Source organism: Leuresthes tenuis, unplaced genomic scaffold (genome assembly GCF_036924035.1).
Source record: "Leuresthes tenuis unplaced genomic scaffold, fLeuTen1.0.hap1 SCAF_17, whole genome shotgun sequence".
Lineage (NCBI taxonomy): Eukaryota > Metazoa > Chordata > Actinopteri > Atheriniformes > Atherinopsidae > Leuresthes > Leuresthes tenuis.
The window spans coordinates 16,639,434-16,666,889 of NW_027325371.1; the positions used below are offsets into that span (position 1 = coordinate 16,639,434).

Below are 27,456 nucleotides of genomic sequence, written 5' to 3' on the forward strand. Positions count from 1 at the left end.
TGCAAAATACAAATCCGCAGACAAAACAATGGTTCATATCTGCTTGCATTTAGTTTTTCTGTGTCTTTTAGTCTTTGTGTCTTGGTCATCAGTGAGACGAATGAGAGGGGGGGGGCGCGCTTTCCAATATCTCTTGCCAAGAGGCCCGTTATTCTATAATCTGTTAAAGTCCGTGGCCCTCGCAAATCAAGTCTTGGTCACACCCTTCCCGGCTAACCCCCCTACCTCCCAACTCTGCCCGCCATGTTCTGGAGGAGGAGGAGGAGGAGGAGGAGGAGGAGATACGTGTAGTCCTGACTTTAGCTGGCTTAGCATTAGCAACACATAGCTAGGCGGAGGCGCAACAAGCTCCTTGGGCACCGAAATAAGTGTTCTGTCTTGGTATTTTTTCCTTGGAATTACCCAAACTCCTCTTAAGGTTTGTACCCCTGGAGTAACAACTGAACCCGACGTAGCCCCAAAATTACGGTAGGTAACCACGGGCTTTTATTACAGTCTTGTTTTGTTTTCCTAGGGTGTCCTGTAATCCAGTTTGCTCTGGTGATGTCTCCACCGAGCACCCGTCTTGGCTGCTAGCTCGAAGTATTGCTAACTAGCTTAGCATGCTAGTTTACTAACCTAAGATAGAAAATACATTTGCAAGCTAACTGGAATGGTCGTGTATTTAATTGTTGAAGTGATGCACCTCAAAATGGTACATATCATAATACATGTAGTTGGAGAATGATCAACAGTTGTGTTTCAAGCCCGAACTACAAGAGTATCTTGAGCTAGCTGACCTATCAAAAGCTTGGCTAGCTTTGATCCAACTTTTTTAAAGCCAAGCAGTGACATTCGAAATTAACACATTTGTCAATGGTTGTTTCTTCGAGTGTAAAAACTATCAAGGGTACAACTGACTTGTACAGAGCACGTAATACAACTAACTTCAGGACATATCTTGGATTATACTCTTTGACTTGGCTGAGGTAACTAGTTAGCGCAAACCCAATCAAAGCCTCAAGTTGAGGTTAATCGCTAGCTTGTTTGGCTAGCTAACGAAAAGTACTTATCGCAAGTTTGCGCTTGACTTGCTATCGTTAGCGGCATCCGTAAGTAGCAAGTGGGCGAGTTATTCCAGCCCATGTTTAAAGATGACGTTGCTCAAACTCAAATGCCCGCTACATCCATCATAATTTCGCAAACCAAATATAGTTTGAAATGGTAAAAATGTCACTGACAGTTATTAGCCGAAGCTACTTTAGCTTGAGCGCTAACTATCAATCACACCACTTCAAACGGACGTCGTGATTTAAAAAAAAATATATATATTTATATAAACTGCGACTTAATTGCTTGTATTTCCTTAACTCGTACCGCGTTTCCACAGAGATTGTTGCTAAATTGGAGCATAATTATGTTGATCTTAAAGGCAAAAACTTGTACTTGTTGGTATTTTGGGGGAAATTCTTTTCGCTGTGGGCGCTGTCTCAATACTCGTATCGTTTCCACTCCTGTTCCTAGATTGGTTGCCAAATGTTATACCTAAGATATTAAATAGTGTTCAGGTGAATTGTTTTACAAGCAATAGATGGAGTTGTTGGGTTTGGGCTTTGCTTTTTTTTTCCTTTTTAAAGCTTAGAGTTTCACTGTAACCATACTAACACGATCAGGAAGAGGGGCAGGGCTTTGTCTTTTGTCAGGGTGATCATTCAGTCACAGTGGGTGAGAGATGCATCATCACCGTCCTCCTTCCGTCTCTTTCTAGACTTTGTCTCGGCTTGACAGGAATGACAAAGGGAGTTGTGGCTCAGAAGTTGACTTACCCTCTTGTCTCATGGTTTATGCTCATCATGCATAACACAAATGAGTGTTAATGGTCTGATTGTGTTTGGTTCAGACTCCATGTGATTGTTGGTATGATTGATAGGAACTTAATCCTTTGTGCCGTTGAGCACTAAAGGATTATTTAGTAGAGTATGTAGTTTGTGGTTACACTGCAGTGTCAGTAAAAGGAAGTAAATGGGTGGTTAAGGAACTTGCTGGATAACTTGATGTCACACTGTGGCACACGCTGCTCTGTCGTAACACACGGATATACCCAGTCACACTCACACACAGGTGCCTGGTTGTGCAAGACTTCTATCTCCAGATCAGCTTTACTCTCGCTGTGTGACAAGATGGACCTGTTCTCAGTGTGCTGCCTCTCAACCCTTAATGCTAATCACAATTTACCGAGGTTTTGACAACACGCATACATGCCCAAGCTAAGTTTGACTCGTTGTGCTCTTGCATTCGACACCTAACCTGTGTCCAGTGGTTGGTTTTGGGCTGGTCAACACCAGCAGTCATCCCTGTGTCTCTTACACTGCCAAATAATTGAATTGGGGGGGGGGGTTTCTTCATTGGCAACACCTTAACAGCCTCCTAGAGTCCTCTGCCAAGCCGAGTGCAATTCTGTTGTTCGGTTGCACCCATCAGGGTTTCAAACTGGGTTTGATCGTTTCATAGCAGATATTAAATGGAGGTACTCTTTGTGTTTTCTGCAATCCCCTCACATGTTGTTGACTAACTCACCAGGGCGAGCGTTTGCAGTGTTTAAATCTATAGGAAGTTTTTAAATTTTTGACATAATCCTTTAGCGATCCCCCTCAGATGAAGGTATTTTTTGCAAAAGAAATAATCTACAGTTCAGTGAAGGAATTTCACCTGTTGATTGGCGCTACCCATATCACTGGATGATTGTTTCCTGGTTCCCTTTTATTTAACGTGACATTTGTTACATTTAGTTTGAGTTAATTGTGCAATCTCAGCTGTTATTTGACAGCTACTTTTTGATTGTAAAAGCTTAACTCGAAGTCAGACAGATTATTTGGAATAACAGGATTGTACTGAAGGACAAGTTTTGCATGTTGCGGTCAGCGCTGGTGTGTTGTGGTTTGTTTTGCTATGACGTGTAATCACTGGGTTAATTTTCCTCTCTTCCCAATTCAAAAGGTTTTGTTTATCAGCTCCGTGGCCAGACTTTTATTACCTGTTTTACCTGTCGTGTTGTATCATGCTGAAAGTGATGCCGGAGAAGAATAACCGATTGAGATATGAATTATTTTGTTTAAAAGGAAGGAGCAGGGTTGATATTGGTATCTCTTTGGAATTGGTGTGTGTCGGTGAGGAATATTCAGACTGAGAATGGAAATTGCGGATGTGTTTGACCAAATAATTTTTCTGGTCAGCTTTTCTCCGTAGCGTACTAACAGTTTGACGGGATTGATGACAAGCTTAAGTCATTTTGACATAATTAACCTGCCTTGGCATATGAATGTGGAGTTCAGCACACAGAAGCAGGCTCTTCTGGGCCTTGTGTGAACGAGGCACAGAGGAACTGAACAAAGGCGGGTCGGGGTGTCTGCTGGTGGGGGTTGTTCCGGGATGTGAAGGAGGCGCAGGAGGGTGGGATGGACAAGACAGACTCTCCTCTCTTCCTCCTGTCGGCTATGGGTGAATAGGTGATTATAGCAGCAGATGTGTCATTAGGTCTAATCTGTATTCATGTGGATGCAGTGGATAGGCGGGTGATGAGGGAACTTTAAGAGCGGAGGGGGCATGCTCCACAGGGATCATGTTTCAATGTCGTTTAGTGAATTTATGTGATGTGCCAAGTTGTTTTCTTATCGCCAAGCACATACACTTGTTGTTTCCTCACCCATGCCGCCTTCAGCTGTCTGTCCGTGGCATTAGTAGGCAGGAAGCTCCATGCAAAACGCAAATAGCCACTTGCTGCTGTCGAAATGTAACCAAAGAAAAATAAGTTTCTTTTTTTTCTTTCTTTTCTTAATACTAAATCTGCTAAGAAAACAAAACCCTCTTTTTTTCCTCTTTGTGAATGCAGTTGGTCGCGAGGCCTGTTGAGGCACGCTTGGTGCAGAGATTGGATTACTGAATAAGATATGTCATCATAGGTCTACCTAGATGTTAAGCAGAAAAACGGCGGGCACAGGAAACCCAGACGCTGATTTCAATAGGATCGGTTAAGTTGCAGTGCATTGCCGTTGTGACTCATGACAGCATCTCAATTTGTTTGACAACCTCGTATTTTTGGAGAAATGTAAATGTATTTATCTTTTCTTTCCAGCCAGGCTGTATTGCTTAAACATAAGAACATGCCTCTGTAAAAAGACGACTCATTTCAGTAGATGTGCGTTCTGCACAGCTCGTGGTTTTCTGTCACGATGAAGAGTTTTATCACACGAAACTTGGAGGTTGCACAGCTGTGAATCGACGCCCACTTTCTGTATCTGTTTGTCAGGAAGTGATTACAGGCGGGGCCATCGATCTTTAGAAACAAGACAGAGGCATCATCAGCGACTCTTCCAGTCAAGCATCACACTGGAAAAGGTTTATTTCTTCAGCCACCCACCACACAGTGGAAACGCTCTTATTGTTGAGACTGAGTTGCTGAGAAAGAACGTAGACAGAGGTGCGCTGTGGTTTGAATTGTTCCCGAATCCATATGTAGTGTTAGCATTAGCTTAAATCCCCCTCAGCTGTGTCCTAAAGTAATACCCACCAAAGGCAAACTGCATGTGGATTTTTTTTCAGTTTTTTATGTCACTGCTGACACTAATTCTATTCTAAAACGTTACAAGTTAAATTGCAACAATATACATATTTTTTTAAATTAAAATGGCTAGGAAAAAGTGATAAATCTTGACAATTGTCTCATTAAAGCGCTCCTACAGATGATTGTGAACAGTTACGGATTAATGTTAGTCAAGTAATGGATGATGTGCTTCTTTTTCTTTTAATGACAAAAAGTCTTTGGCTGTTTTTAAATGTTCTGTTTACCTGCCTTTGACTGGGTTAGCCATTTTGCCAAGATGGGCTAATGCTCGTGTGTCCGTTTTCTGTAGATTGGAACACGCCAAATAAACGCGGCACATATCTGTGGACAGGTTTGTTCACTTACATTGACTATTTAAGGATCCACGTGTACTCATTAAATGTGTATTTAAATTTTCCATAAACGCTAATCGGCTTCTGAGCCCACTTAGCGAGCACCACCGGAAGCCTTCGAAAGACGAAAGACCGCACATGGCTGACTGAGCCGACATTATTCATTTCTAGCCTGCTGACTTGTAATAATTTGCCATTGTGTCAAGTTACTGTAAGCTCAAGGGAGATTTTCGAAGTTGAAACGAACCTGGGTCGAGAATGATATCAAGTAGGCAGACATGGAAAATGATTATCTAAGTATGAAAGTATGAAACATGTTGTTTGTCTAGTTTCAGAAAGGAAAGCACTACAGCTGCTCCTATAAATAAGAGCTCAGCTAGATGTTATTGTTGAGCTGTGAAATTTTGGATTAGAGTCACAGCTTTAAACAAGGCATTTATTAACTGTCTCCTTAAATGAGTCCAAAGTGAAGTAAGTGTTTTTAGCTTTTACGTGCACTCCTTTTGTTTAGTTATAAACACCCGCCACCCCCACATTGTTTCGCTTATCTTTCCCACTCTAATCTGATATTTGTGTGTTTGTCCCAGGTGATGGCGTGGTCATGCGTGCCGCCTGCACTGTGTGTGTGGATATGGTTTTAACAGACGCTGTTCTGGAGGACTCAGGAACACTGCATTGGCCTGGAGAAGCCTCATAAACACCTTGGTGACACACTGAATCACAGGAGGATAAACACAGTTCTACACAGCACCAGCGTGCAGTGAAAAAGGATACGGGCGAGCGGACGCATAACACAAGCTTCGCTTGACGGATACACAAATTTGGACTTTTTTTTTTACTCAAACTCTCTGGTGTCCTAGCTCCTCTCTGCACATTTTATTTCTCCCCGTGTGCTCCATCTTCACGGCCACCACCATGCCGAGCACCATCCGCCGGCAGATGAAAAACATGGTCAACAACTACTCTGAAGCAGAGAAGAAAGTCCGAGAGGCCACGTCCAATGACCCGTGGGGCCCTTCGTCCTCGCTCATGTCCGAGATCGCCGACCTCACTTACAACGTGGTGGCGTTCAGCGAAATCATGAACATGATCTGGAAGCGGCTCAATGACCACGGCAAGAACTGGCGTCACGTCTACAAAGCGCTCACCCTGCTCGACTACCTGATCAAGACGGGCTCAGAGAGAGTGGCGCTGCAATGCAAGGAGAACATCTTCGCCATCCAGACCCTGAAGGACTTCCAGTACATCGACAGAGATGGCAAAGACCAAGGCATCAACGTCAGGGAGAAGAGCAAGCAGCTGGTGGTCCTACTCAAGGACGAGGAACGCCTTAAAGGAGAGAGGTGAGCTTGTTGCTGCTTAGATTTGAACAGACAAAAGAACTGAATGAATTTGTACTGAAAAACTCTTCATCCCTTGAATCTAATGGTGTTAGTCGAGGCTGTTTCTCTTCACTGCTCTGCTGCTCTAAGCTCTGGCAGTGAAACTTTGGTCAGCCAACCCACCTCTGCCCTGCATCCTCTGCCACACAGCATGCAGCAGAGCTGCTCTGCTCTGGAAACGGCTGCAGAGCTGAGCTTAAACGTTTTGCAAAGAGTTTTCTATGTCAGCAATTCTCTGAGGCTGTACTTTAAGATATTGCTGATTATTTGAATTAAAATGTGTGGATACGGTGACCCCTGCATTGGCTTCCTATTCTCGTGTAATTTTTTTTTGTTTATTAATCACTTTTCTGGTTTTAAAGCGCACACTATCTCAGGGCATGTCCTCATAAACATGAGCATTTGACAAAATGTCACTGAAAACTCCTTCCAAGGTGAAGAGATTTAGAAAATTGTTTCCAGTGTTGTCTGGTGGACAGTGAAAGGCGAGCTTATCAGACTGTGCATCGTTATCTCCTTTGTTTCACTAGCAACAAAAGATATGAACAAGATAGCGCCTGTGCTAACCTTAAGAGGGCTTTTAACCCATTTTCATATGAAAAGTTGTCCGAGATTTCTTTTTCTTTTTTTTTAGAATAAAGAAGGGGAAAAAAACTTGTTTATTGACCTGAGATATTTGCTTCTTCTCTTGCTTGTTTTGAAACCCTAATTCTGTCACCACTTGTCCATTTTTGGCCTCACCCTAAAGATTATGGTAGATGAGTATGGGCTCAGCATAACATGACTGATCAAACGTTTTTTTTTTTGCCCCGTCAGGTCACAGGCTTTGAAAACCAAAGAGCGTATGGCCCAGGTGTCAACAGGGAGCAGTCAGATGGGATTTGGCCGGGGTTCATCTCAACCCAACCTCTCTACATCCTACAGTGAAGAGTATGGCAGATCCGAGGGCTCGCCTGCCTCCTACCACGGCTGTGAGTATGCGCTCATTGACTGCACACACACACACACACACACACACACAAAGGCCTCATCCCAAATGCAACGAATGTCATACAATGTATTCAATTAGCATTACTTTATCTCGGTTGCTGTAACTTTGGCCTACATCCTGAAACCCACCCCTCCCCCTGTTCTCTCTCTGGCTTGCAGTCCTGCAACAGGACTGCATTCCTCAGCGCTCTCTTGCTCCCACACACAGACAAACGGATGAGGAAGAAGAGCCCTCCCCAAATCATCTTTCATCCACGTGACAGAGGAATCTGCTCCTCTTTTTAGCGATGCACTCATTTCTCAGTAGACCGTGTTTCAGACACCGTGGCAAAGTAGATGGGGCGCATTATGGCTCAGTTTATGGTAACACAGCTCTTTATCGCACACATTGAGCACACTAATCTATAACTTGGGGTACATGTGCTTGGTGACTATTTTTGGGTGTAGGAGATAGTTTCCCAGGTGCTTAAACCAGAGTTCAAATAGATTGAAAGAGTGATGGAATGATAGGGAGCTCGGGTAAAAGAAAGCGTCACTGTCAGGAAATGGGTTAACATGGAGGGGGACAGAGGGGACGACCTGTGAAAATTCTTTTCCTTTTACACTCTGACCCCCTGTTCTTTGGACGCAGCAGGAGGATGTGTATGCGCACGCGTGTGGTTTTAGCCTGCGGGAAACTTGCAAGGAACATACGGAGGGTGTGCGTCCGATCCTTATTTTGCGGCCCATATTCCTGCGCTCGTTTTATATTGGAGTTTTGGGGCTCGGAGGAGGCGGTTCGGCAGCTGAGTCATGGGTGGAGGAAACTGACAGACAAACTGACCAAAAGGAGTTTGACTGGGTTATCACTGTGGGAGGTCACAGGGAATTCTTCGGATTCCAGTCGAACTTTCCGCCCATTGTTGTCCAGACAGGGTGTGAATGAATGGCGGCGTATGTGTGACTGTAGATATATTAATTAAGCCCCCAAAGCATTCTATTTGTATTTATTTGATTTTAAAAGTGGTTGCCTTTCGGAATCGGCTATATTGTCCATTTTATGTTAGCGAGGTGTCTCCAGTAATACACACATCATATGAAGCCACAGTCATTTGCTTTAAGTATGCGTCTGAAACTCGCTTCCAGCTCTTGAAAATGTTTTATTTTTAACTTAATTCCATATTAAATTGTTCTTTTTTTTTTTTTTTTGGTATTTTGGTTTGTTATTAAATTACGTTTGACAAAAATAAAGATGACATGGTAGGAAATAAGTTCTTAAACAACTGGCAAATGATTGCAGGAAATGGGAGTCGCTGAGAAAATCAAGGCTTTTAAAGAGATTTCTTTCTTTCTTTCTTCTTCTTTTTTTTTTCTTCTTGCAAGCAGAGTTGTGTGTGTGTGTGTGTGTGTGTGTGTGTGCAGAGTGCCAAAAAGCCATATATGGTCCATTCCCACAGTAGTGGGCAAGAAACTGGTGTATTTTGGTTGGCTTTTAGTTGTATTTATCTGTCTTTTTGACCCGTAACTATCAAGCGTCGCTGTGCTTGTCATCGTGTGCCAATCTGTCCCGTCGAAAAGGTGGAATTCGGTTTCAAAAAGGCTTCTTTTGATGAAAGAATTTAATGTTGTTGGGCTACTTATTTATTTGTGTGAGTGGGTGTTAATGACATTGGCAAATGAGCACATGAAAGAGGCCGTGTTTAGTGAGTTCTGGACAAAAAGGAATAATGGGAACCAATGCCTCCATCTGCTTTTTGTAGGGTAGATTTTGTTTGGCTTTCTGTCGAAATCAATCAAACTGCCAGCTTTGGTACAGCTGTGCTCGATTTCTATTTAAGGCGGACGTATAGCTGATGTTAAAACCACGGCTCGAGTTCCATCAGCTATACAAACACACCTTTAGCCCCGGTCACTTTCCCTTGAGATGCATAGCCCGGAGACAGAGTGGCGGCACATGGGTTTGACAAGGAGGAGGCAGAAAATGAGATGTTCAGACTTCAGTTAGGAGTTAAGCAGCGAGGCAAGGACCCTGATCTGAAGCTGAAGCCAGAAACTAAATTATTTCTGAAGTGTATTGAAGGCAGTGTGCAAAAGTTTTTGGGCTTTTTTTACTTGTCAAGTAAAGCCATTTGGCACCATTAAGATTAATCATTAGTGATAATCCACTGACAAATACTTTAACAAGGCTGGTAAACCAAAAATGTGGGCAGCTCGGAGGGTTTTTGGATCAGCTGTGAGAATTTAATGACATTCCATTAAACGATTAAAAGCCTCTTATTTGAAGACTGCTCACAGAAGCATATAGCCGCTCGTAGAACTATCTTCAGTAACGAGACGGTGCCTGCAGCAGATGGCGTGGCCTCCACAAAGCACGGATCTTGAATTTAGTCTGGGATTACATGGATGGTTGAGACGGCTTAAATCCACATGTGCACACAGCACAGGGTGCTTTGTTTTTCCTCCGTTCTTTCTTTGTGAAGCTGGTTGAATTACGCCGAATCTGCAGCGACGCCTCGTTCAGGTCGCCGGTCTGCTCGCCACAGCGCTGTCTTCAGCATCGCCCTAATTTTGTCACCATCAGTTGGGGGGGGCGTGAACCACAGTGCTATTTACTTATGTAATGATGGGATTCCTCTTAGAATGGGATCACAGAAATTAAAATCTTAAAACCAACTGCCTTTTTTAAAGAAAACGTCTCATTGTAGATGGATCTAATGTGACAGATGTGCTACGTGACAGATGTGCTGCGTGTGGCGAAAACCTGCTGATGTGCCAAAAAATAAAGTTGTCACAGAGCGGGCGGATGCTCGTCAAAGTGGGAGGTTTCAAAGTTTGTTGTGACAAATACGTTGAATATTTGTGGCAGCGCTTTGTTGCTCTAGATCTTTAGATATGGTACGAACACACGCATACACGATGGTGATTACGAGGTTCTGAGTTTTCAGGGAGTGTCTCATCTTTTAGTCCAAAGCAGCTGCTGAGCCCTTCTTCAGTGTTCTGCCTTGTTTGGAGCAGAGACAGGAAAAATGAGGTGGACAGAGTTAGAGAGGTAGTGTTTGTTATTAAAGTTTCAAGTCTTTTAGGGGGTTTTCAGTGTTACCACCCAGGAGGAATCCCCTCTTTCTTTTTCAATATGTGCCGTTCATATAGGGGGGGAAAAAAAGAGCCATCTTTGCTTTTGAATCATCACCGAGAAAATCACAAGTTAAGCAGAATAAAAACTGTTCACACTTCAGCACACCTACAACATTCACAGAGAAATGACGTAGGACCCGTGGTGACGTAGAGGAAAGGAATCAAAAATTATCTGTAATGTCACAGTTGCCATGGAAACACCAAAGCTGGGGGATTTTAAACTCAAGCCCACAATGTCGCACTATGAGTTGGAGAGAAAAACAATAAAAAAATGACACTGTTCTTCTGGCTGTGACACTTGTGTGTTGGTGTGTGTCTGTTGCCCATGTGTGGTGTGTGTGTGTGTTATTTTTGCTGCCACATAGCCTTACCTAATCCAATTAGCTGACTCGTCTTCCCTTAGGGGCTGACTGAAGACCGAAAACCACACACCGCGAGCACCAAAAGACTCCTTATTTTTATTCAGTAAATGCTATCTAAGATGTGATTTTCTGTGCTATTCTATTCATTTTGGCCAGCTTTAGAGTATTCACAATAATCGCCAGTGACGTGATATGATATAACAAGACAAGGGAGGATGTGATTGTGATTGAATTCTGAATTCTGTCTGTTAGCCACTTCTCCCAACGCGGGTTCAGAACTGGAACAAGCCAGGCCTCAGACGAGCGGAGAGGAGGAGCTACAGCTGCAACTCGCCTTAGCCATGAGCAGAGAAGCCGCAGAGCAGGTACACACACACGCACACACACACACCGTCACAGATCACATCCCTCGTGCTCTAACATGGCAGGGCATGGATTCCTGTTTTAAATTCCTTTATGATTGTGTCCAGGTTCGTGGGAAATAACTTTTGGGTTAATAGCTATGCAGCTACTGCCTGTTGAAACACCCTCTTAAGTGTATAAGTTAATTTGGAGTTTTATTTTGATAGTCAAACAAACACCCGAGGCTCCTTTAACCTCCTTTAAGTCACAGTTTGTGCTCTGACTTTCTCTTGTTTGTCCCATTAGGCGTTTGGGGTTTTGTTTTAGCTTAGTCTAAACTACTATGGAGTCTTTTGCTGAGTTAATTTTACCTGCTTTACACTGAATCCTAAATATAGCATAGTTTTTTTTTGTTTTTCATCATGGAATCCTGAATTATGCAGAGCCTCTCACTAAGTTCTCATGTTTCACGAGTTCTGCATAGAGATGATGTAATAGATTAGATTATACAGGACCTAAGGGGACAGCTTCGATGAAATAATTCACAGAGAAAGAGTTGCAGTAGATATTACTATATATCTTTTTCAGTGGACAGGATGAGAGTCTGTTGAACAGACAGAAACACAGACTGTGAATAGAAGCCCAAACAGACATCGTTTTTGTGGCATTAAAGAGACCGCTCGCCCACAAATGTGAGGACAGAAGATTCAGATTTCAGATATATAATTGGGAGAAAGTTGGAGTTTGGTTGGACAGACTCATAAAAGGTAAACGGCTATTGTGTAAAAAAACAAAAACTCATCAAAGATATGGAATTACAGGTTAAGTCAGCAATAGTGTGCCTCAAGGTTTTGCATTGGCAAAGGTAATTATGTGCCTAGTGTCTTTGACATTTTCTAATGTAGAAGCTGTTCGTAACGGCAAGAGTAAGATGTCTGTATTTTTAGAAAAAAGAGAGAAGTTTCACATGTGCTGCAAAATTCAAACTCTGTGGGTTCAGGAGGAACGCATACGTCGAGGGGATGACCTGAGACTACAGATGGCCTTGGAGGAGAGTAAGAAAGAAGGTCCAGAAACTGGAAAACTGCCCAAGAAGAAGAAAGAGGTAAAAAATAATGCACTCAAACTTGGATGACTCAGTTATTCCATTATCTCACACGCACTCCTGCAATAGTCTCGTCTCTCCCTGTCCTCTGTTCCTACCTGACCCTGTGTGCCGCTTCAGTAGAAGTAACTGGCAGCAGACAGCGTAGTTCTCTCATCATTATTCTGCCTGAATAACAGGCAGGCTGGAGTTTCTGGGCACACAGTGCTTAAGTGTCAAAGAAGTGTGCTTGCATGATTTCAGTCCTTGTTTATCTCAATACTTAATGACATAACTTCCATGTGTCCTGCTTCAAAGGCTGTCAGACGGTTTGTCCTACAGTATCCTGTTGTGTTGACTTTCTTACCAAAGTTCTCCGTCTCTTCATAGCCACAGTCATCTTTGATGGATCTAATGGTTGTTCCCGAGCCGAGTGCCAGTGCTGACCCCTGGGGCACAGGGGCAGGGGCCGGGGCCGGGGCAGGGGCCGGAGCTGCAGCCGGAGCTGGAGCTGGAGCCGGAGCCGGAGCAGCATCAGGTGACCCATGGCAGTCTTATGGTAAGCACACATATGCGCTTCTCTCTGGTAACGGTCACATTAAGTGATATTCACGTACTGACTACCATACATACTGCGTGTGCTGCATCTGTGTGTGTGTGTGTGTGTGAGTGAAAAGCATCTCTGCTCTCCACCTGCAGCTCGTAAGACTGTGAGTCTTTGTTTAATAGGAATGCTGCTCCACTGGCTCGGCAGCATTTCTGCTCTGGGAGCAGGGAAGGGAGTTGGAGGAGGATATAGTGAAGAAAATGATTGTGGAGGGTTTGTGATGCAGGCTTGGAGAGATACAAATGTAAAGCGCTCTTTTGTCTAAGAGACGGAGAACTCTGACAGCGAAGAGGCAGCAGGAGAGATGTTGGAGGATGCTTCTAATTTCTAAAAGCTCTTTAGCACACATATAGATCTTTTTTTCTTCCTGCTCTTATCCACCATAGATGTATAAACTACAGACTTAAGTTTTTTCTTTTCAGTATCGAGGGACAGCTGTCTGACCAATGAGTCTAATGGGGGTCAGCTCATTAAATTTGAACCTGTATTCTTTTTCTCCTTGACATTTACCCTCCATCACTCACTCACTCACTCACTCACTCAGCACCGAACCTCTCCCTCTCTCCACAGGTTCTGCCCCAGCAGCACCAGTCGACCCATGGGGGGCTTCTGCTTCTGTCCCACCCATGAAGAGCAGCGATCCTTGGGCAGCAAACTCCGCTCCCCCCGCAGACCCCTGGAGCTCTGCAGCTGCCCGCCCCAAGAATTCCACCACAGGTGACCACTGCCTTCTTTTTTTTTCTTTTCCTCCCCAGCTGCAAGCGCATTCAGCTTATTCACAGGCTACATCTGCTGGTTAAGGCTCACCGAAGAGGTTGTAATCTTCCTACTCGGTTAAACTGACTAATCTGGCAGTTGTTGAGTTTGAGACGCATGGGATATTTGAGATGTTTGCATATTATTATTTTGAAAAAAGTGCATCTACTCTGGAGTTGGTCAGAGACTTGAAGACTCTGCTTAAACTCACAATGGGGCAGAAACTGTACTCAATAACGCATGCTTTTGCCCATCTGCATGCTTTGAGTTGCATATTGTGTTAATCATTTTTCTTTAAGGATCCATACTCATCCTTATTTGTGTTGTTTGTTTCCATTTGTCTTTGTGTGGTTGTGGCTCTGCTGTTTCTGTGACTTTTGTGCGCTTTCTGTGTATTGTTGCCTTTGTGTGTACGTGTCTGTGTGCGTGTGTGCATTGTCTCCTTTCAGGTAGCTTTGACCTGTTCAGTACATCCAATGGTACGTCCAAGGAAGACTTCTCAGAGTTTGACAGCCTGCGCTCTTCCTCCTCTGTTCCCACTGGTACTCACCCTGTCTTTGTCCCTCTAATGACACGGAGTCTGTGTTGTTTTTCCTCGGTGTCTGAAAAGATGCCTGTCTGCAGACGCAGTGTTACTGCAGAGCACAGACACGCACGTCTTGTCTTTTGTATGTACCGTCAGACTTGAGCAAAGCCAGTGTTTGTACCGCAGAAAGTTGATGACTTTACACTGCAAATGCACTCCGATTTGGTTTAATCTCGTGGTACAAATGAACTGTCTGCTCAGGTCTGGTCTAATATCATTGTGGTGTATGATACAGCTTTTGTGTGCGCATTGCTCCATCCAGTTTATGGAAACCCTCTCAGATCTGCCGTGATATTTGTAAAACGATTCTGGGGCATATAAATCCGATGCAAATCTTCCCTCAGTGCAGGGTTTGGGTGGTTGTTTGAGAGGGTTCCACTGACTTGTCTGGCACAGGTCTACTAAACTGATTCAGTTCAAATCTACAAGATTTATTGGGAGTTGATTGACGGTCTCATTTAATCAGTAGCAGTTTGGTTTTAGCTTTGCGACATCTAGCTTGGTGTTACTGTGACGGTTCTCGTCTTTTCGACATTTCCCTGTGCATTTGCTGGCATGTCGGATCTGTGAGAGTGCATTAATGAACGTCTCCACCGCTGTCTGACTGCTGCCACAAAACAAAAGCCAGGCTGTCTGCCTCTGATGTCTTCTCATAAAATGGCATCGACTCAGTTTTATTTTTCGGTAATTGCAGCTGTAGGTGCTCGAGTGCAGATGGGCACTCTCTGTGTGTCTGTGTGTGTGTGTGTGTGCTCGTGTGTGTGCTCGTGGACTGGCGACGGAGAAATCAAAGTGTATGCAGAATGGGAGAAAATGTAAAACATTTATCTCCACTATAAAGGAGTTTCTTGGATTCTTTATTACAATATGGCTTGACAGAAATTGTGGTTGTGTTTTGCCTGCTTAAAGAGACGTTCTGAGATCAGTCGAATACAACTTCTCCTGCCTCTCTTTCTTCAGTTGATGGGGGCGTGGCCTCCTCCATCCCATCTCAGCTCAGTCTGGCTAGCAGCAGCAGCCTGGACCTCTTCGACCCCTTACCCACTTCAGCATCTACTTCTATAACCACAAACCCGACTAGAAAGACTCCAGAATCCTTCCTGGGGCCCAATGCTGCCCTTGTTAATCTGGACTCCCTGGTGACCAGACCAGCCCAGGCTCCACCAGTCGTTAACCCGTTCTTGGCTTCCACAGGTAGGACTGCAAGGAGATGAAGTTGCTCTCTGAGATGCCCGTCATCACTGACATTTATATAAAAAGTTAGCTTTTTATAGAAAGGCAGTAGGCGAGAGACGAGTCGGACTAAATTCTTCTCCCAAAGATGACAGAAGCACACTCGTTTTCAGCGAGTTTAGTCAGTATGTAATATGCATGTCTGTTTGGCATCGCCCAACTAAATGTTTATGTCGGCGATGGACTAAACCAATGAAGAAGTGAGTGAAGGTAAAATAATATGATGAATTTAATGATAAAATTAAACTGATGGTTGTAAGCCGCTGGCTCTTTAACATGTCTGGCTCCTATAGACATCAGTTTCTCATGTGAAACAATAAACCAGTAAGTCGTGATGTCATTAGCTAAATGGATTCCTTCCAGTCAGTGTGCCGGTGGGTCGTTCCTACGTTTTGTTTTTTTTTCTTCAGTTAGATTTCTTATAATCTTCTGACTCCAAAAAGACCCAAATATTAAAAAATGGCGACACCGAAATGCCAAAGTCAGGGATTCAGAATGGCAGAGAATAGGTCACTGTGACTACGTCCATTTATGTATTTCTAGACTTTATTGTTTACTGATATTTTGTTTATTTGATTCAGGTGGCTCTGCAGCAGCTCCAGCCCAAGCTCCCCACGCCAACCCCTTCCAGGTGACCCAGCCAGCTCCCCCTACTCTCAACCAGATGCGCGTCAGCCCCATGCCCTCTGGCTTCGGCATGGTAGAGCCCATGGCCCTCTCCTCCATGGCCGCGCAGCCCGTCGCCATGGTCCCCCTGGCAGGAATGGCCCCCATGGGCCACTCGATGCCAGTAATGGGCGCCGGCACTGTGGGAGGGGTGGGGACAAGCACAGGTATGAGTGCGGGGATTCCAGCCTCCATGTCCATGGCCATGGCCATGCCCCAGCCACTGATGAGCATGCCGCCGCAGGCTGGAACGCAGCCTGCCGGAACCACCAACCCCTTCCTTTTGTGAAAGGGTGACTGGGGGGACAAGTTTGTCCAGAGTACACCCTTCTCTCCATCTTCGTCTTGCTACTCAAGAAGCTTCAACGTGAATAAGGAGATGTCTTATCCCATTTATTCATTTCTAGCCCAGCGAGGTCCCAGCTCGGCCTTCTCTTAAATTACCACCCTTCCCGACTCATTTCTCCTTCCTCCCTTCCTGTTACAGCTACAAGCTGCCTAGTCTTGTGTGTTCCAGACTGATATGAAGATGATGCTGATGAGCACTGAGTTTGCATCTGTTTACAGGCTGAAAGAGCAGCAGAGGTTTTTGGTTTCTCCACAGAGGCAGGACAGGATCCAGACTCTCCCCCCTGTCTTCCTCCCATTCACCCACCTCTTGACCCTTCCCCTTTTCTTTTTGGACTGTTCCTCTCCTCCTCTCTGGTGGGGTGACATCAGAGTCTAACTGTACTAATACCAGGATCTTATCTCTTCTCTAGAACTAATCTTTTATAAGCCGCGTCAGCTGGTGTGTGTGTCTGTATGTGTCTGAGTACACATCTCAGTACTTTTACACTGTGTTTATTCCAGTGAGTTTTACTAAGACACACTGGAGTAAGGATGAGAGATGGTCAGATGTCTTTATACTCTTTGTGTGTGTGCGTTACAAAAGCAGGAATTTTGCACAGTTGTTGCTTTTTTTTTGTTTTGTTTTGTTTTGTTTTTCCTCTCTGCGACTGTTGGGCTCACCGTTACACCTTAGCTTAGGGAGGAAGTCTGATGAAGCAACCGAGACAACACACACACACTGCCTCGACTCTTGGTACCACTCAGTCAACTCTCGCCCGGTCACTTCACCTTGGACCTTTTTTTTTTTTTCTGACCCTCCCCATGAACTTTGCCCTCGAGGGGCTCACAGAATTAACAATGAAAGCTTCTCTGAGGACATGAAACCTCCCCCTTTTTTTTTTTCTCCTCAATCCTAGGTGATGAAAAGAAGAGAAGACATTTTGTTTGTATGTGTGTGTGTGTGTGTGTGTGTGTACTATTACTGCTCAGATACTAACAGCTACATGTTAATGTGTTTTCCACTGAGTCTCCTCCAGTGACTGTTTATAAAGGAAAAGACATGATGTGTGTCGGCATCAGTATTTTGCTGTCTGAACAAATGGATGTACTGAGGCATTGTGGGACAGTTGCTTTTCTATTAAGTTTGTTTCTAGGGTCAAAGGGATGAGGGAGGGTTTGTGTATGTGTGTGTGTGTGTGTGCATGAGACATGCATTTAGCTTCCAAGTGTACTTTTAATGAGCAATTTTTCTTTTCTTCCATTTCTCACTGAGATAAATACAACTTAGCGTTTGCTCAGATTAGTTTAAGTGCAACTAAAAACAAACAAACAAACAAACCAGGGTTTAGTTATCGGCAGCCTTAATTTTTGTTCTTTTCTTCCTTTTTCTACGTGTATATGCAACCGTGTATCAAGGAGCCGTCGCTATGGCGACGAGGATGCGAGGAAAACTCGAGGTCTGTAAGGGCACGTCGGCCACTGAGCATTGTGAGGAGAGTTTAGCTCTGACTGGATTTGCTGTGGCTAATCTACGTAGGAGAACATCGCCAAGTACTCCCACACATGCACACACACCTTCAAACGGAGTCGCTCCAGGATCAGGCTATTGATAGCACAGGGCGTCCCGCAGCAAACAACAGCGCGTCACATGATGTAAACAAGCAGCTCATCCTTTTGTCGTTGTTCTTTACTTGTCAGATGTTAATCCATAGCCAAGCCTTCTTTTTTTTTCTTTTTGGAGCCGTGCACTAGCAAAGCCATGTTGTCATCTCATCTCTCTCTTGCCTATTTTCTGTCATAGTATTTTTTATTTTTTTTCACCCTATGGGTAGCTATGATATTCTCTTCTCTTAGAAGCACAAACTGTTACCAAAGTCATGGCGACTGTGATTTATTTGGAATACTTTAACAGTAGGGTCACACTTCACTGACTTTTTTTTTTTTGTTTGTTTGTTTGTTTCTGTTTGTGAATGCTCGTGGTGTATGAGAGACTCCGTTGTTACAATGTTTTCTAAGTCGGAGCTAATTTCCATTTTGTGGGAGGAAGTTGCTGTTGGCCGAACATCATTGCATCTTACAGAAATCAAGCTTGAACGTCTCTGTTTCTTCTTTTGGTTGATAAAATTGGGTTGACACACGGCTAAAGATGAAAAAAAGAAAAGAAAAAAAAGCACCTGTTGTGTACTCTTCTCTTTAAGTCACTGTCTTGTCTTCAGTTCTGTCACTGTAACTGCCACTGTTCCTACTTGTTGAAGGTTTTTTTTTTTTTTTTCATTTTCTCTTGTGGTGTGAGTTGGCGCCCCCTCATGGTCACTTGTGGTACTTCAGCTACACAACAGGACCGTGGATGTTTCCACCCGACGCCTACCTTCAATTCTCTCAGGCAAAAAGGAGGGGCAGCTCCAACTGTTTGTATGATTTTTGATAATTCTAGGTGTGGTAGCGATGGGTTTTTAACGCTCGGAGTCCTTAAAGAATGGATGTGACGCTTACTTTGCAGACCAGCAAACATTTGTAATCTTGACTAAATATATGCAAACATTTGGGTGTAAGAAAATGGAGGAGAGAAAAAAAAAAAGACGACGACTTGACGCTTGATGTGTTTCGCAAATTGCTGATGACGTCTTGTTTATTGAAACGCTACTATGATATTCTAGCTGAGATGTGTAGCTTTCTCACCAGGCTCTATTTCACTGTAACCTCACTTTAAACTCTATTCCCAGCAATGGTGGAGAAAGTCGGTTTGTGCGGTGAAAAGAAGGGAGGAAGAAGAGCCTTTTGCCGTCTTGAATCGGACGCCGGCAACGGCTCCGGTTCAGTGAAAACGCGGCCTGTGTGTAGCGAGCTCCTCAGTCATGTATTCACTATGCTTTTTATCAAACGGACTAACTGAATTTATGGGCCGTCTGTCTTTATATGCATAAACTGACTCCTTTTATTCTTTTTCATGTCTTGTCTAGTTACCCTTCTCGTAGTTCTGGGAGCAGGCTGCTTCTTTTTTTGTTTTTGTTTTTTATTGGATTCGTGCTCAACCCGTTGGCATTATAACTGTATAATATAATTTATCATTTGTACTATTGTAACATACTGTTCTTCTGTATACCTTATTATTCTGTGTAATGGGTTTTTGTAGGAAAAGTCATTGTGGTATTTTAACGGCATCTAAACAAGTGAACGCAGCAGGCCGCACCCTGTTGGATGAGGACAACTGTAGCTGCATCGGTTCAGAAATAAAATGTGTCTCACTTCAGCTCTGTAGCTCCAGAGGTCTGGGTCTTTTTGTTTATTTATTCAGTCCATTCTGGTCTTGTTGTGGAGAGTTAATCTTCTCCAGTTGGAGCCATTCGTTTTTGCGACTCGGTACGATTCGTAAGTTGTTTCTAAATATTTTAACGTGTGAAAACGAGTCCAAATCTACCTGTTTGCAAATGGGGAATCAGTTCTGCACATATGGGAGCGATCCAAAACTTAGGTCTCTGTCATGGCGCCATAGAAACTATTACACTAAATGTATTCAAACAGAAACATGAAGATCCACTTTTATTTAAAAACGAGTTATAAAAAAACTTCACTGCTGGATGCTGCGTTGCAGCACCGTAGCTATACACACAGGTGGGTAAGTAAATAGATTTTTGGCTGATGTGAGGGAGGAATGAGAATGAGAGGTCAGCGCTCATCTCGTTACTTGTACGGCTGCTCCTCTGTTGACCAATCAGACGTGGCAGACTGGATGTTAGGTGATCCTGTGTCGTAGCCCATCTTCTTCGTGTCTTTTGTCACTATGTGAAAGGAGACCGTCACAAAGCCCTGGGAACGGACCCTCGTCACTGCAACACAGAACGAACACGCGCGCTTCGCTTAGGACGAAGAAAATAGTGTAAAACTGTAAACATGTAATCCAGAACCACATGTCCAGAAGATCTCACACATTTTAACCTAACATGTAAGGCCTTCCTAAATGGAGAGCGGGTGAGAACAACAGTGCAACTAATTTACTATTTGTACAGTAAAGACAGATGCAGCACAGACCTTCTCTGCCTTCACCCTGCGCCACCACTTTAGGGTCCGTGTACTCAGGCCGCCGTCCCAACAGCCATCTGAAAGGGAGAAAAGTGCGTTCACACATGTACAAAGAAAAAAAGAAAAGAAACATCAAGCAAACTCATCCCCGAGGACTGTATGTAGTGAACATTACAGGCTCACCACTCGTTATGTTAATTTGTCAGTGTCAGTATCAGACGAGGGTTTTTTGTGGCAATTAGAAGGTAAACACCTGGCACTGGAAAGAGAACGAAGGCTGCTCAAAAAGCTTGAGTTGAGAGTAGTTTGTGGAGGATACCGAGGTCAGTTTGAAGTTTGTCCTGTTGCAAATGTTACCGTTCACTCCTTTTTCACCAATCAGTTTGCTCGATTTTTCTCATGCTCACTAAATAGTTTAACGAAGTGTCGCCCCACTCTCCCCTAATGACATTTGTTCACCTGCCAAACTGGTCCAGACAAGCAGATGAAGACCACTGAGTTAACGAAGTCCCGACACCTCACTGGGAGATAAGTGCCTAAACGTGTGCACAATGCCAAACAGTGTCTGAAAATTGCTCCTCTGTGACTCCAAAATTGCAGAAAGACGACAGTGACTCTTATCTGCACTTCAAGGAGCTGCATGTGTTTCCATTCACCGAAAAACGAATGCTAATTCTCACCATCTGGGCCTATGACTGTACCCCCAGTTGGAGTTGTGCACACACCCACCCCCACATAGTGGAACGGTAAATATTTGATAATCCTCTGAGATCGGCTGCTTCCCCTCTCAGGCGCAAGTCATCAGCCTCAGCACTAAAGCAACGGGGAGACACACAACTCACCCCGTGAACTTCTGGAGTCTCCACGTGGGCTCGGGAACAAACATGGGGATGGTTCTGGTATGTCTGAGGTGGAAGAACACAGTCTTATCTTTAACTGTCAGTGTGTTGAAAACAACACTAAACTTAGATCTAGTAAATGGGGGGGGGGAAAGAAATAAGTAGGCTTTGGAAAAAATGGAGAGAACACTTACTGTCCAGGTGTGAAGGGGACGTGAGTTGCTCCGTAGCCCCTCACCACATCATTGCCAAACACATCTGGTCCGTACACACTCACCACAAGCTGAGGCCCTGGAAAATGCACAGCAAGTCATGACTGAATACTTGTTTAAGTCTTGGATTTTCTTTTTAAAGGTGCTGCTCTTCAGCTATGGAGATTTTCAGCCTATGGCCAAACTTGTACGGGTGTATGCGAGTGTGACGTGCTCACAGCCAGAAGGATTTGTGCTCTTAAATGTCGTCTCCAATGGAAAGTTCCAGATTAGCTTGTGTGAATGACTGCTTTTACAGGTGATTTGAGTGATGCCTTCCTCCAGCCCCTACAAGAAAAGGAAACACACACACACACACGTTTTTTTCCCATTAACTAATAAATACGAGTGTCTGTTTCACAACATCACCATTATTACAGCAAGAAGGCATCCCTTACAATTTAATTTCAAAGTGGCTGTATCAGAAAATAATTTGACACACGATCCCTTGTGTGCAGGTTCTCACCGTGGTGGAAGCCCAGTCGTGACCGTAAACGTAACAATATTTGCAATACAGGCTGTCGTGTTCTGGAAACTAAAAAACAAACAAACATTACATTAAGAATTTCAGGTAATAAACAGCACGAAGTAGCTTAGGTGTTGCCAGTGCTAGCTTAAACTAAAAACTAGCTACTAAGCTAAAGCCACTCACGTTGGCTCCCTCAATCTGCCCGTTCACTGTGAGGAGAAACACGGAGGGGTTGCTGGTAGCCATCGCGACTTCAATTAGTAAGATTTTATTCGTTTTCCTTACATAGTGATTGCACAACCTTCACATAAATCCTGCTAATTGTTTATCTGAACTTAGCCGGGCCCGTTGCTAAGGCAACGTTTGCTCCTCCTTACGGCAACATGCGTCAGTCAAATTGAACGAGAACGCCGACTCGGTGGTAAGATCATCTCTACGGCCACAAGAGGGCGGCACTGTACGCAAAACTAAACCTCCAGCTCCTGATGAAAAGGCGCCCAAAGCTATAACTCGTACACATCATTGTCACAGGGCAGTCTATTCTAAATCACAGCCAGCACATGTGTACCAATTGGACATGACAAGATAGAAAGAAAACAAAAGTTTCAAACTGTTGAAGTAAAAGCCTGATGTCAAATAGAATGATATATGAGGAAATGTAACCATAGTTGACACCTGTTCAAGGGGAAATACACAAAGCAATTCATCAAAATAAAATCTAATTAGGAAATAAGGACCCAGACACTCGTCTGAGCCGTGCTATTATGGAAATATCAATTCTAAGTGCTGGAATTTGCTGCAGGAAAATTGTCCAAGCAGCTCTCAGCTGTATGATTAGCAAAAGCATCACAGCCATCCTCAAGTAAAGTGGAGTATAACAACAGTGTCCTATAACAAGACAGGTGCTGTCAATGAAGCCAATTAGGACACTGCAGCCCATGTGATTCCCTTCTGTCAGACATTGTTAGTCCAGTGGACAATTTCTTTCTTTCCTCTCTTTTATATGTAAGAGGTTTACAAAAGTCAGTTATGTCGGCCATACAATTCTCAGGGAAGAAAATGGCACCGTTTTGCTGGTTTTCTTTCTCTTGTAAAGTATTTTGTTAAGTTTGATGTACATATGGCCATCACTGTGGACTAATGTCTCCAAACAATGTATGTGTTCAGATTTAGCAGTCTTTTCAAATAATTGAGATCATTCAGATAATGTGCTCAATGGTAGCTATCAGTGGTCTCAGCATTTTAGTTGGATGAGTTAACTGGAAAGCTAAATATGAGATATTTCAAACTGGTAAAGCAGCAAGCCCTTCCTTTCTATGTGAGGATTTCGTGATGAAATGAGAGAGATGATGCTACTCGAGGGCACATCTGGTGTGCCTCTTGGTTTCTTGTGACTGGCGAACCTCTATTCTGTGTTGTGGCAGCATTGAGTAGGTGAGCTTCCAGATCCCCCTCAACTACCATTGTCTAAAAAGCCTACCATTTAAAAACAAAAAAAGAGCCCAAAAGTTCACATGGGTTCTGGTTTTCTGGAGATTCATGAGCTGCTTGAAGGGGCTCCAAGTTAGGTGTCACTCTCCGTTTTTGGCAGCTTTGGATTTTGGACTGAGATCCTGCTGCTCCAGTGTGGCACGCTGTGCTTTTCTGAGATCACATGTTGCACCTGTGGGTGTTTTTAAAGTTGCAGTCTCAAAATGGTTCGGAGAACGATGACCTAGAATTCCCTCAAAAAGCTGTATCACAGCATTTATGCTGCACTACAGCAGACAATAATGTTACATGAGGAGCATGGCCTGTTATAGAGGTATGAGGGACTTATCCGCCGACATAGCATGGCCACGCCATGGCGGCGTCCACGTGGCAATAAGCTTCCCTGTGTCTGCCTCTCTGTCTGACCCTGCGTCTGTCCTTCTGTTGGATAGGTGTCAGTGAATCCTCTGGTACTGCCCAAACAGAAGCTCTCTTTGCATCCACCTTTGTTTGTCATCTGTCCTGTCAAAGCTGGCAGTTTTGCAAACCCCTTCCTCTTTATCACTTGACAAGTACTTCAGGTGAGTAAGAGTTTGTCATTAGCACAAAGCAACTGAGCTGACAGACAAGACATCCCAAAATTCACTTTCAAGTAAAGCTGCAGACCGCCGTTAATATTCAGAACACTTCTGATATGTATTCCGTTTGACTTTTTAAGCTATTTTTGCTCCTAATGTTTCATCCTCACCAGTTTCATGTCCCCCCACTCTTCTGTTCCTGTGTCAAACCTGGCTACCATTGGTCACCTTGCATATACTCCCTTGGTTTCACTTACTTTATTCCAGCTTTATTCACTCGTGGCTATGTTTTCAGCCTTTATTTCCTGTGTTGCATTCCCAGTCAGTGTGCAACTTCTCCTTGCTCCTGTGACTCAGCCTCTCTGAGTGACTACCTTGTATTGACCCTGCTGTATTTAATAATCGTCTCCTTTTGTGTCCTGCATTTGGCTCTGACCCCATATTGCATAGTTATTTAGTTTTATCTTGCTCTCACTGTTCTTAGGCTGCTTTGGATTTATTTTCTTCTTTAACTGATTACTCTTTTTTTTTTTTTGTTAATCCTTCTTTGTCCTCCTTCAGTCCCTCTTTTCCTGCCTGCATATCTCTGAATATTTTTTTTTCTTCAGGCACTTGGCCCACACTCCAACCCCTATTATCACTTTTCATCTCCTTCCCAGCATCTCCTTATCACTCCTTCTATTCCTCCCACAACTTATGTCCTTCCATCCTCTTCATCTGCCAAATTTATGTCTCCTTTTTGATTTTCTGCCTCCTGCATTCCTTTTCATTTTCATTGCTTTCGCTCCTTTTGCCAACGTCTCCCATCCTTTTCATCCCATTGTCCAGCCTGTTTGTGTTTGATCTTATTTACCTCCTCGCAGTAGCTTCCCTGTCCCTCTCCTCTTTATCTTTTCTTTTCTTCTCCATCCGCCACCTCCCTGCCCTTTCATTTCTCCCGTCTCCCCACCTCCTTATCCTTGTTAAATGCCCGAGTCAGGCAGCTTATCCATATGGAATCTAATTTTCTCTGGACTTTTTAAGTTTAGTGCTTACAACGTTCACTAATTATTTATGACAATCATGAGTCCAAAACATGTCTTACTTGTAATTTCACTGAAAAATGGCTTAGAAATTATTAAGCGAGGTGCATGCAATACTTTTTTTTTTAATGCTCAATCAGCTAACTAGTGTCCTTTAAATATCCTTACATGATTGAAAGTGACACTTCATGTGTCTTCTATGTGTGTTTAAAGTGTGCCGCCAGTGACATGGTCTAGAATTTAAAACATTTTTTTTTTGCCGAAGAGCCCTTTACGTGTCCATTTAGGGTATCAATCGGGGACAGGGGCGCATAGCTTATAAAGAATGGAGTATAAAGTATAATGGGGAAAATAGAAGAGGGGTATGGTGAAAACAGCCACAATCCTATTTCTGGTCATAGAAATGCATAAATATTCACAATATCTAGTCTCTAAACGGTCGCAAAACATAATGTATGATAAAGAACATTTAGAGTTCTATTGATCTAGTTTCTGTTACTGCAATGAAGTGGAGACCAGCCTCACACTTCACCCAGAGTGCATGTAGGAGAAAAAAATAGGTGTGTGTGGAAGAGGGCCTGGGGAACACAAACCAGGAGCAAAACGATGGCAGTGAACAGAAAGGTGTGAAAAGTAAAGTGGGCGAGGAGGAAATGGAGAATGATTAAAGAAGTGAAGCAAAGAAGGAATCGAAAATGGGGTGGAAGAAGGGCGCACGGTAGGAGGAGATAAGCTTATGAGCAGATATTGATGGAATTCGACGCTACTGAGGAGAGGCTACAAATAAACCGACTGAATCTTTTAGTCAAAGAGTAAATTGATTGAGTTGACGATCCTGATAATTGTAAAAGGGCCTGCACGAACTGCAGCCCATCCATACTAGCTTCCCTTTGTTTGTCTGAGATGCTTTTTTTATGTTAATCACGATGCACCGATCAGGGTGAGACACTCGCACCATAATTTTCAGGCCCTTTGACTCTTTGGATGCAGTTGTATGGTTAAAAAATGACCATTTCTTTAACCTCATTGAAAAATGTCCATGGGGCTACTACATACACTCTGAATATGTATCTGTTACTTGTTAAATCAGATAGGAAATCTAGACCAAACACCAAAAACAGAGCTTATTGCAATTCAAACTGCAGCGAATTGTAATTCCACTTGTGTCTAAGAAACTTCGAAGGATCTTCTCCAAACATAATAAGCTGATGCATAAGAATCCCCTGAGACAGAGACTGTTTGACCCAAAGGACAAAACACCCAAACACAAACTTTTCGGATCCTTTCGGATGAGGAATGAAACGTCTTAAACAACCAAAAAAAGAAGTAGTTGCCCTTATTCTAGCTCTAAGGATTATCTGTTACTTGGTTTCAGTTGGATTTCACCACAAACCAACATAGAACTACAACCAATCAAACCCAACAGCATTTGCGCTTTTCTGCCCTGCTGAGGCAGAAACAGTAGTCATCTCACTTGCTATTAACAGTGGAAATAAGCATTGTTAAGGTGCCTGGTATCTGTGGAGGTAATCCCCTCCGCCTTCTCTCTGAAAAGCAAATATTAGCTTGTTGTGACATGCTTCCAAACACTCTAGTGGGCCAGCTCTGTCCGTAACATATCCCAGATGATTGGGTGATAAGCGTAAGGCATGTAGAGTGCCGTCTGTGTCATTGTTATTGCAGGTGTTCTGTTTCGAGGATCTTTTCCAACTATCGATGGAGACTGTGGAATGGAACACAGCTTAAGTGAAGCCATGACCAAAAACTGAAATGTACAATCCCTCAACTAGCTCGCCTTCATGCAAAAGAGCTGATTTTAATGTTATGAATTATACCTGCACTTTTCCCCTATGATAAGCCCTGAAAACAAAATAGTTAAGTGGAGTTGAGCCATCTTTAACATGTAATATTTAGATATGATGTCAAGAGGCCACTGAATTTTTTATGTGGGTCGCCTCATTGTAAATCTCATAACTTCAAGCCCCCAAGTCAAGTAATGGAAACGCATATGGGCGAAATAATACTTTAAATCACACCGAATGCTAAACATTTACCGGTTCCACTTCCTGAAACCTGGACTGATGTTGAAAGTAATCACTAGGTGTGGTGGAGAGGTAAGAGAAGGAGAGGAGTTGGGAGATGGGTATGGTTTGAAATGATTAGAAGAATGATTTCTTTAGCAATTTATTATCGCCGATACCATCAGGATCTCTACTGCCAAAGAACCCACCTGGTTTGCGATGTAGAAACGAGTCTCGCCAATAAGACAGGTTGTGTTTTGTTGCCCCCTTTATTCAGGAGATGTTTATTAATTCTACACCAGCTGCTCTCGGTGGCTTTATGAAGACAGCTACTGATGTGGTGATACCTGCAGCTGTTGCCTTAAAACGACTCTGAACTGTCTGTCGCAGCCCTTCCCATTC

At 43.5% G+C, this 27,456-nt stretch overlaps 3 protein-coding genes across 4 annotated transcripts in view; 2 read left to right on the top strand and 1 right to left on the bottom strand.

The window, feature by feature from the left end:
- The window catches only part of LOC140273958 (sphingosine kinase 1-like), a 176,925-nt gene that overhangs the window by 78,364 nt on the left and 71,105 nt on the right, over positions 1 to 27,456 (top strand). The window lies entirely within an intron of this gene.
- On the top strand, positions 277 to 19,642 carry epn2 (epsin 2). Of its 2 annotated transcripts, XM_072369791.1 has the most exons (12): positions 277 to 468; positions 4,286 to 4,456; positions 5,262 to 5,403; positions 5,520 to 6,275; positions 7,131 to 7,285; positions 11,033 to 11,145; positions 12,123 to 12,227; positions 12,597 to 12,765; positions 13,384 to 13,530; positions 14,019 to 14,111; positions 15,116 to 15,349; positions 15,970 to 19,642. In XM_072369791.1, exons 4-12 carry the CDS (start codon positions 5,848 to 5,850, stop codon positions 16,341 to 16,343), a joined length of 1,818 nt encoding a protein of 605 aa, XP_072225892.1. In that variant the 5' UTR covers positions 277 to 468; positions 4,286 to 4,456; positions 5,262 to 5,403; positions 5,520 to 5,847; the 3' UTR covers positions 16,344 to 19,642. The 2 variants fall into 2 exon arrangements, with proteins under 2 accessions (XP_072225892.1, XP_072225893.1); XM_072369792.1 differs by lacking the exons at positions 4,286 to 4,456; positions 5,262 to 5,403.
- Positions 19,927 to 22,340, bottom strand: b9d1 (B9 protein domain 1). The gene is made up of 7 exons (XM_072369793.1): positions 22,147 to 22,340; positions 21,961 to 22,029; positions 21,674 to 21,782; positions 21,438 to 21,534; positions 21,247 to 21,309; positions 20,414 to 20,481; positions 19,927 to 20,211 (listed from the first exon to the last, which is right to left on the bottom strand). The coding sequence occupies exons 1-7, from the start codon at positions 22,207 to 22,209 to the stop codon at positions 20,066 to 20,068; spliced, it is 615 nt and encodes a 204-aa protein (XP_072225894.1). The 5' UTR covers positions 22,210 to 22,340; the 3' UTR covers positions 19,927 to 20,065.

Bases quoted from the DNA above. Each gene is read 5' to 3' on its own strand.
- epn2 (XM_072369791.1), top strand. From the start codon at position 5,848: ATGCCGAGCACCATCCGCCGGCAGATGAAAAACATGGTCAACAACTAC. The intron at 7,286-11,032 runs GTGAGTATGCGC...TCTGTCTGTTAG, and splicing joins GCCTGCCTCCTACCACGGCT to CCACTTCTCCCAACGCGGGT. The intron at 14,112-15,115 runs GTACTCACCCTG...CTCTTTCTTCAG, and splicing joins TTCCTCCTCTGTTCCCACTG to TTGATGGGGGCGTGGCCTCC.
- b9d1 (XM_072369793.1), bottom strand. From the start codon at position 22,209: ATGGCTACCAGCAACCCCTCCGTGTTTCTCCTCACAGTGAACGGGCAG. The intron at 22,030-22,146 runs GTGAGTGGCTTT...TTTGTTTTTTAG, and splicing joins GGCAGATTGAGGGAGCCAAC to TTTCCAGAACACGACAGCCT. The intron at 21,535-21,673 runs GTGAGCACGTCA...TGCATTTTCCAG, and splicing joins GAGCACAAATCCTTCTGGCT to GGCCTCAGCTTGTGGTGAGT.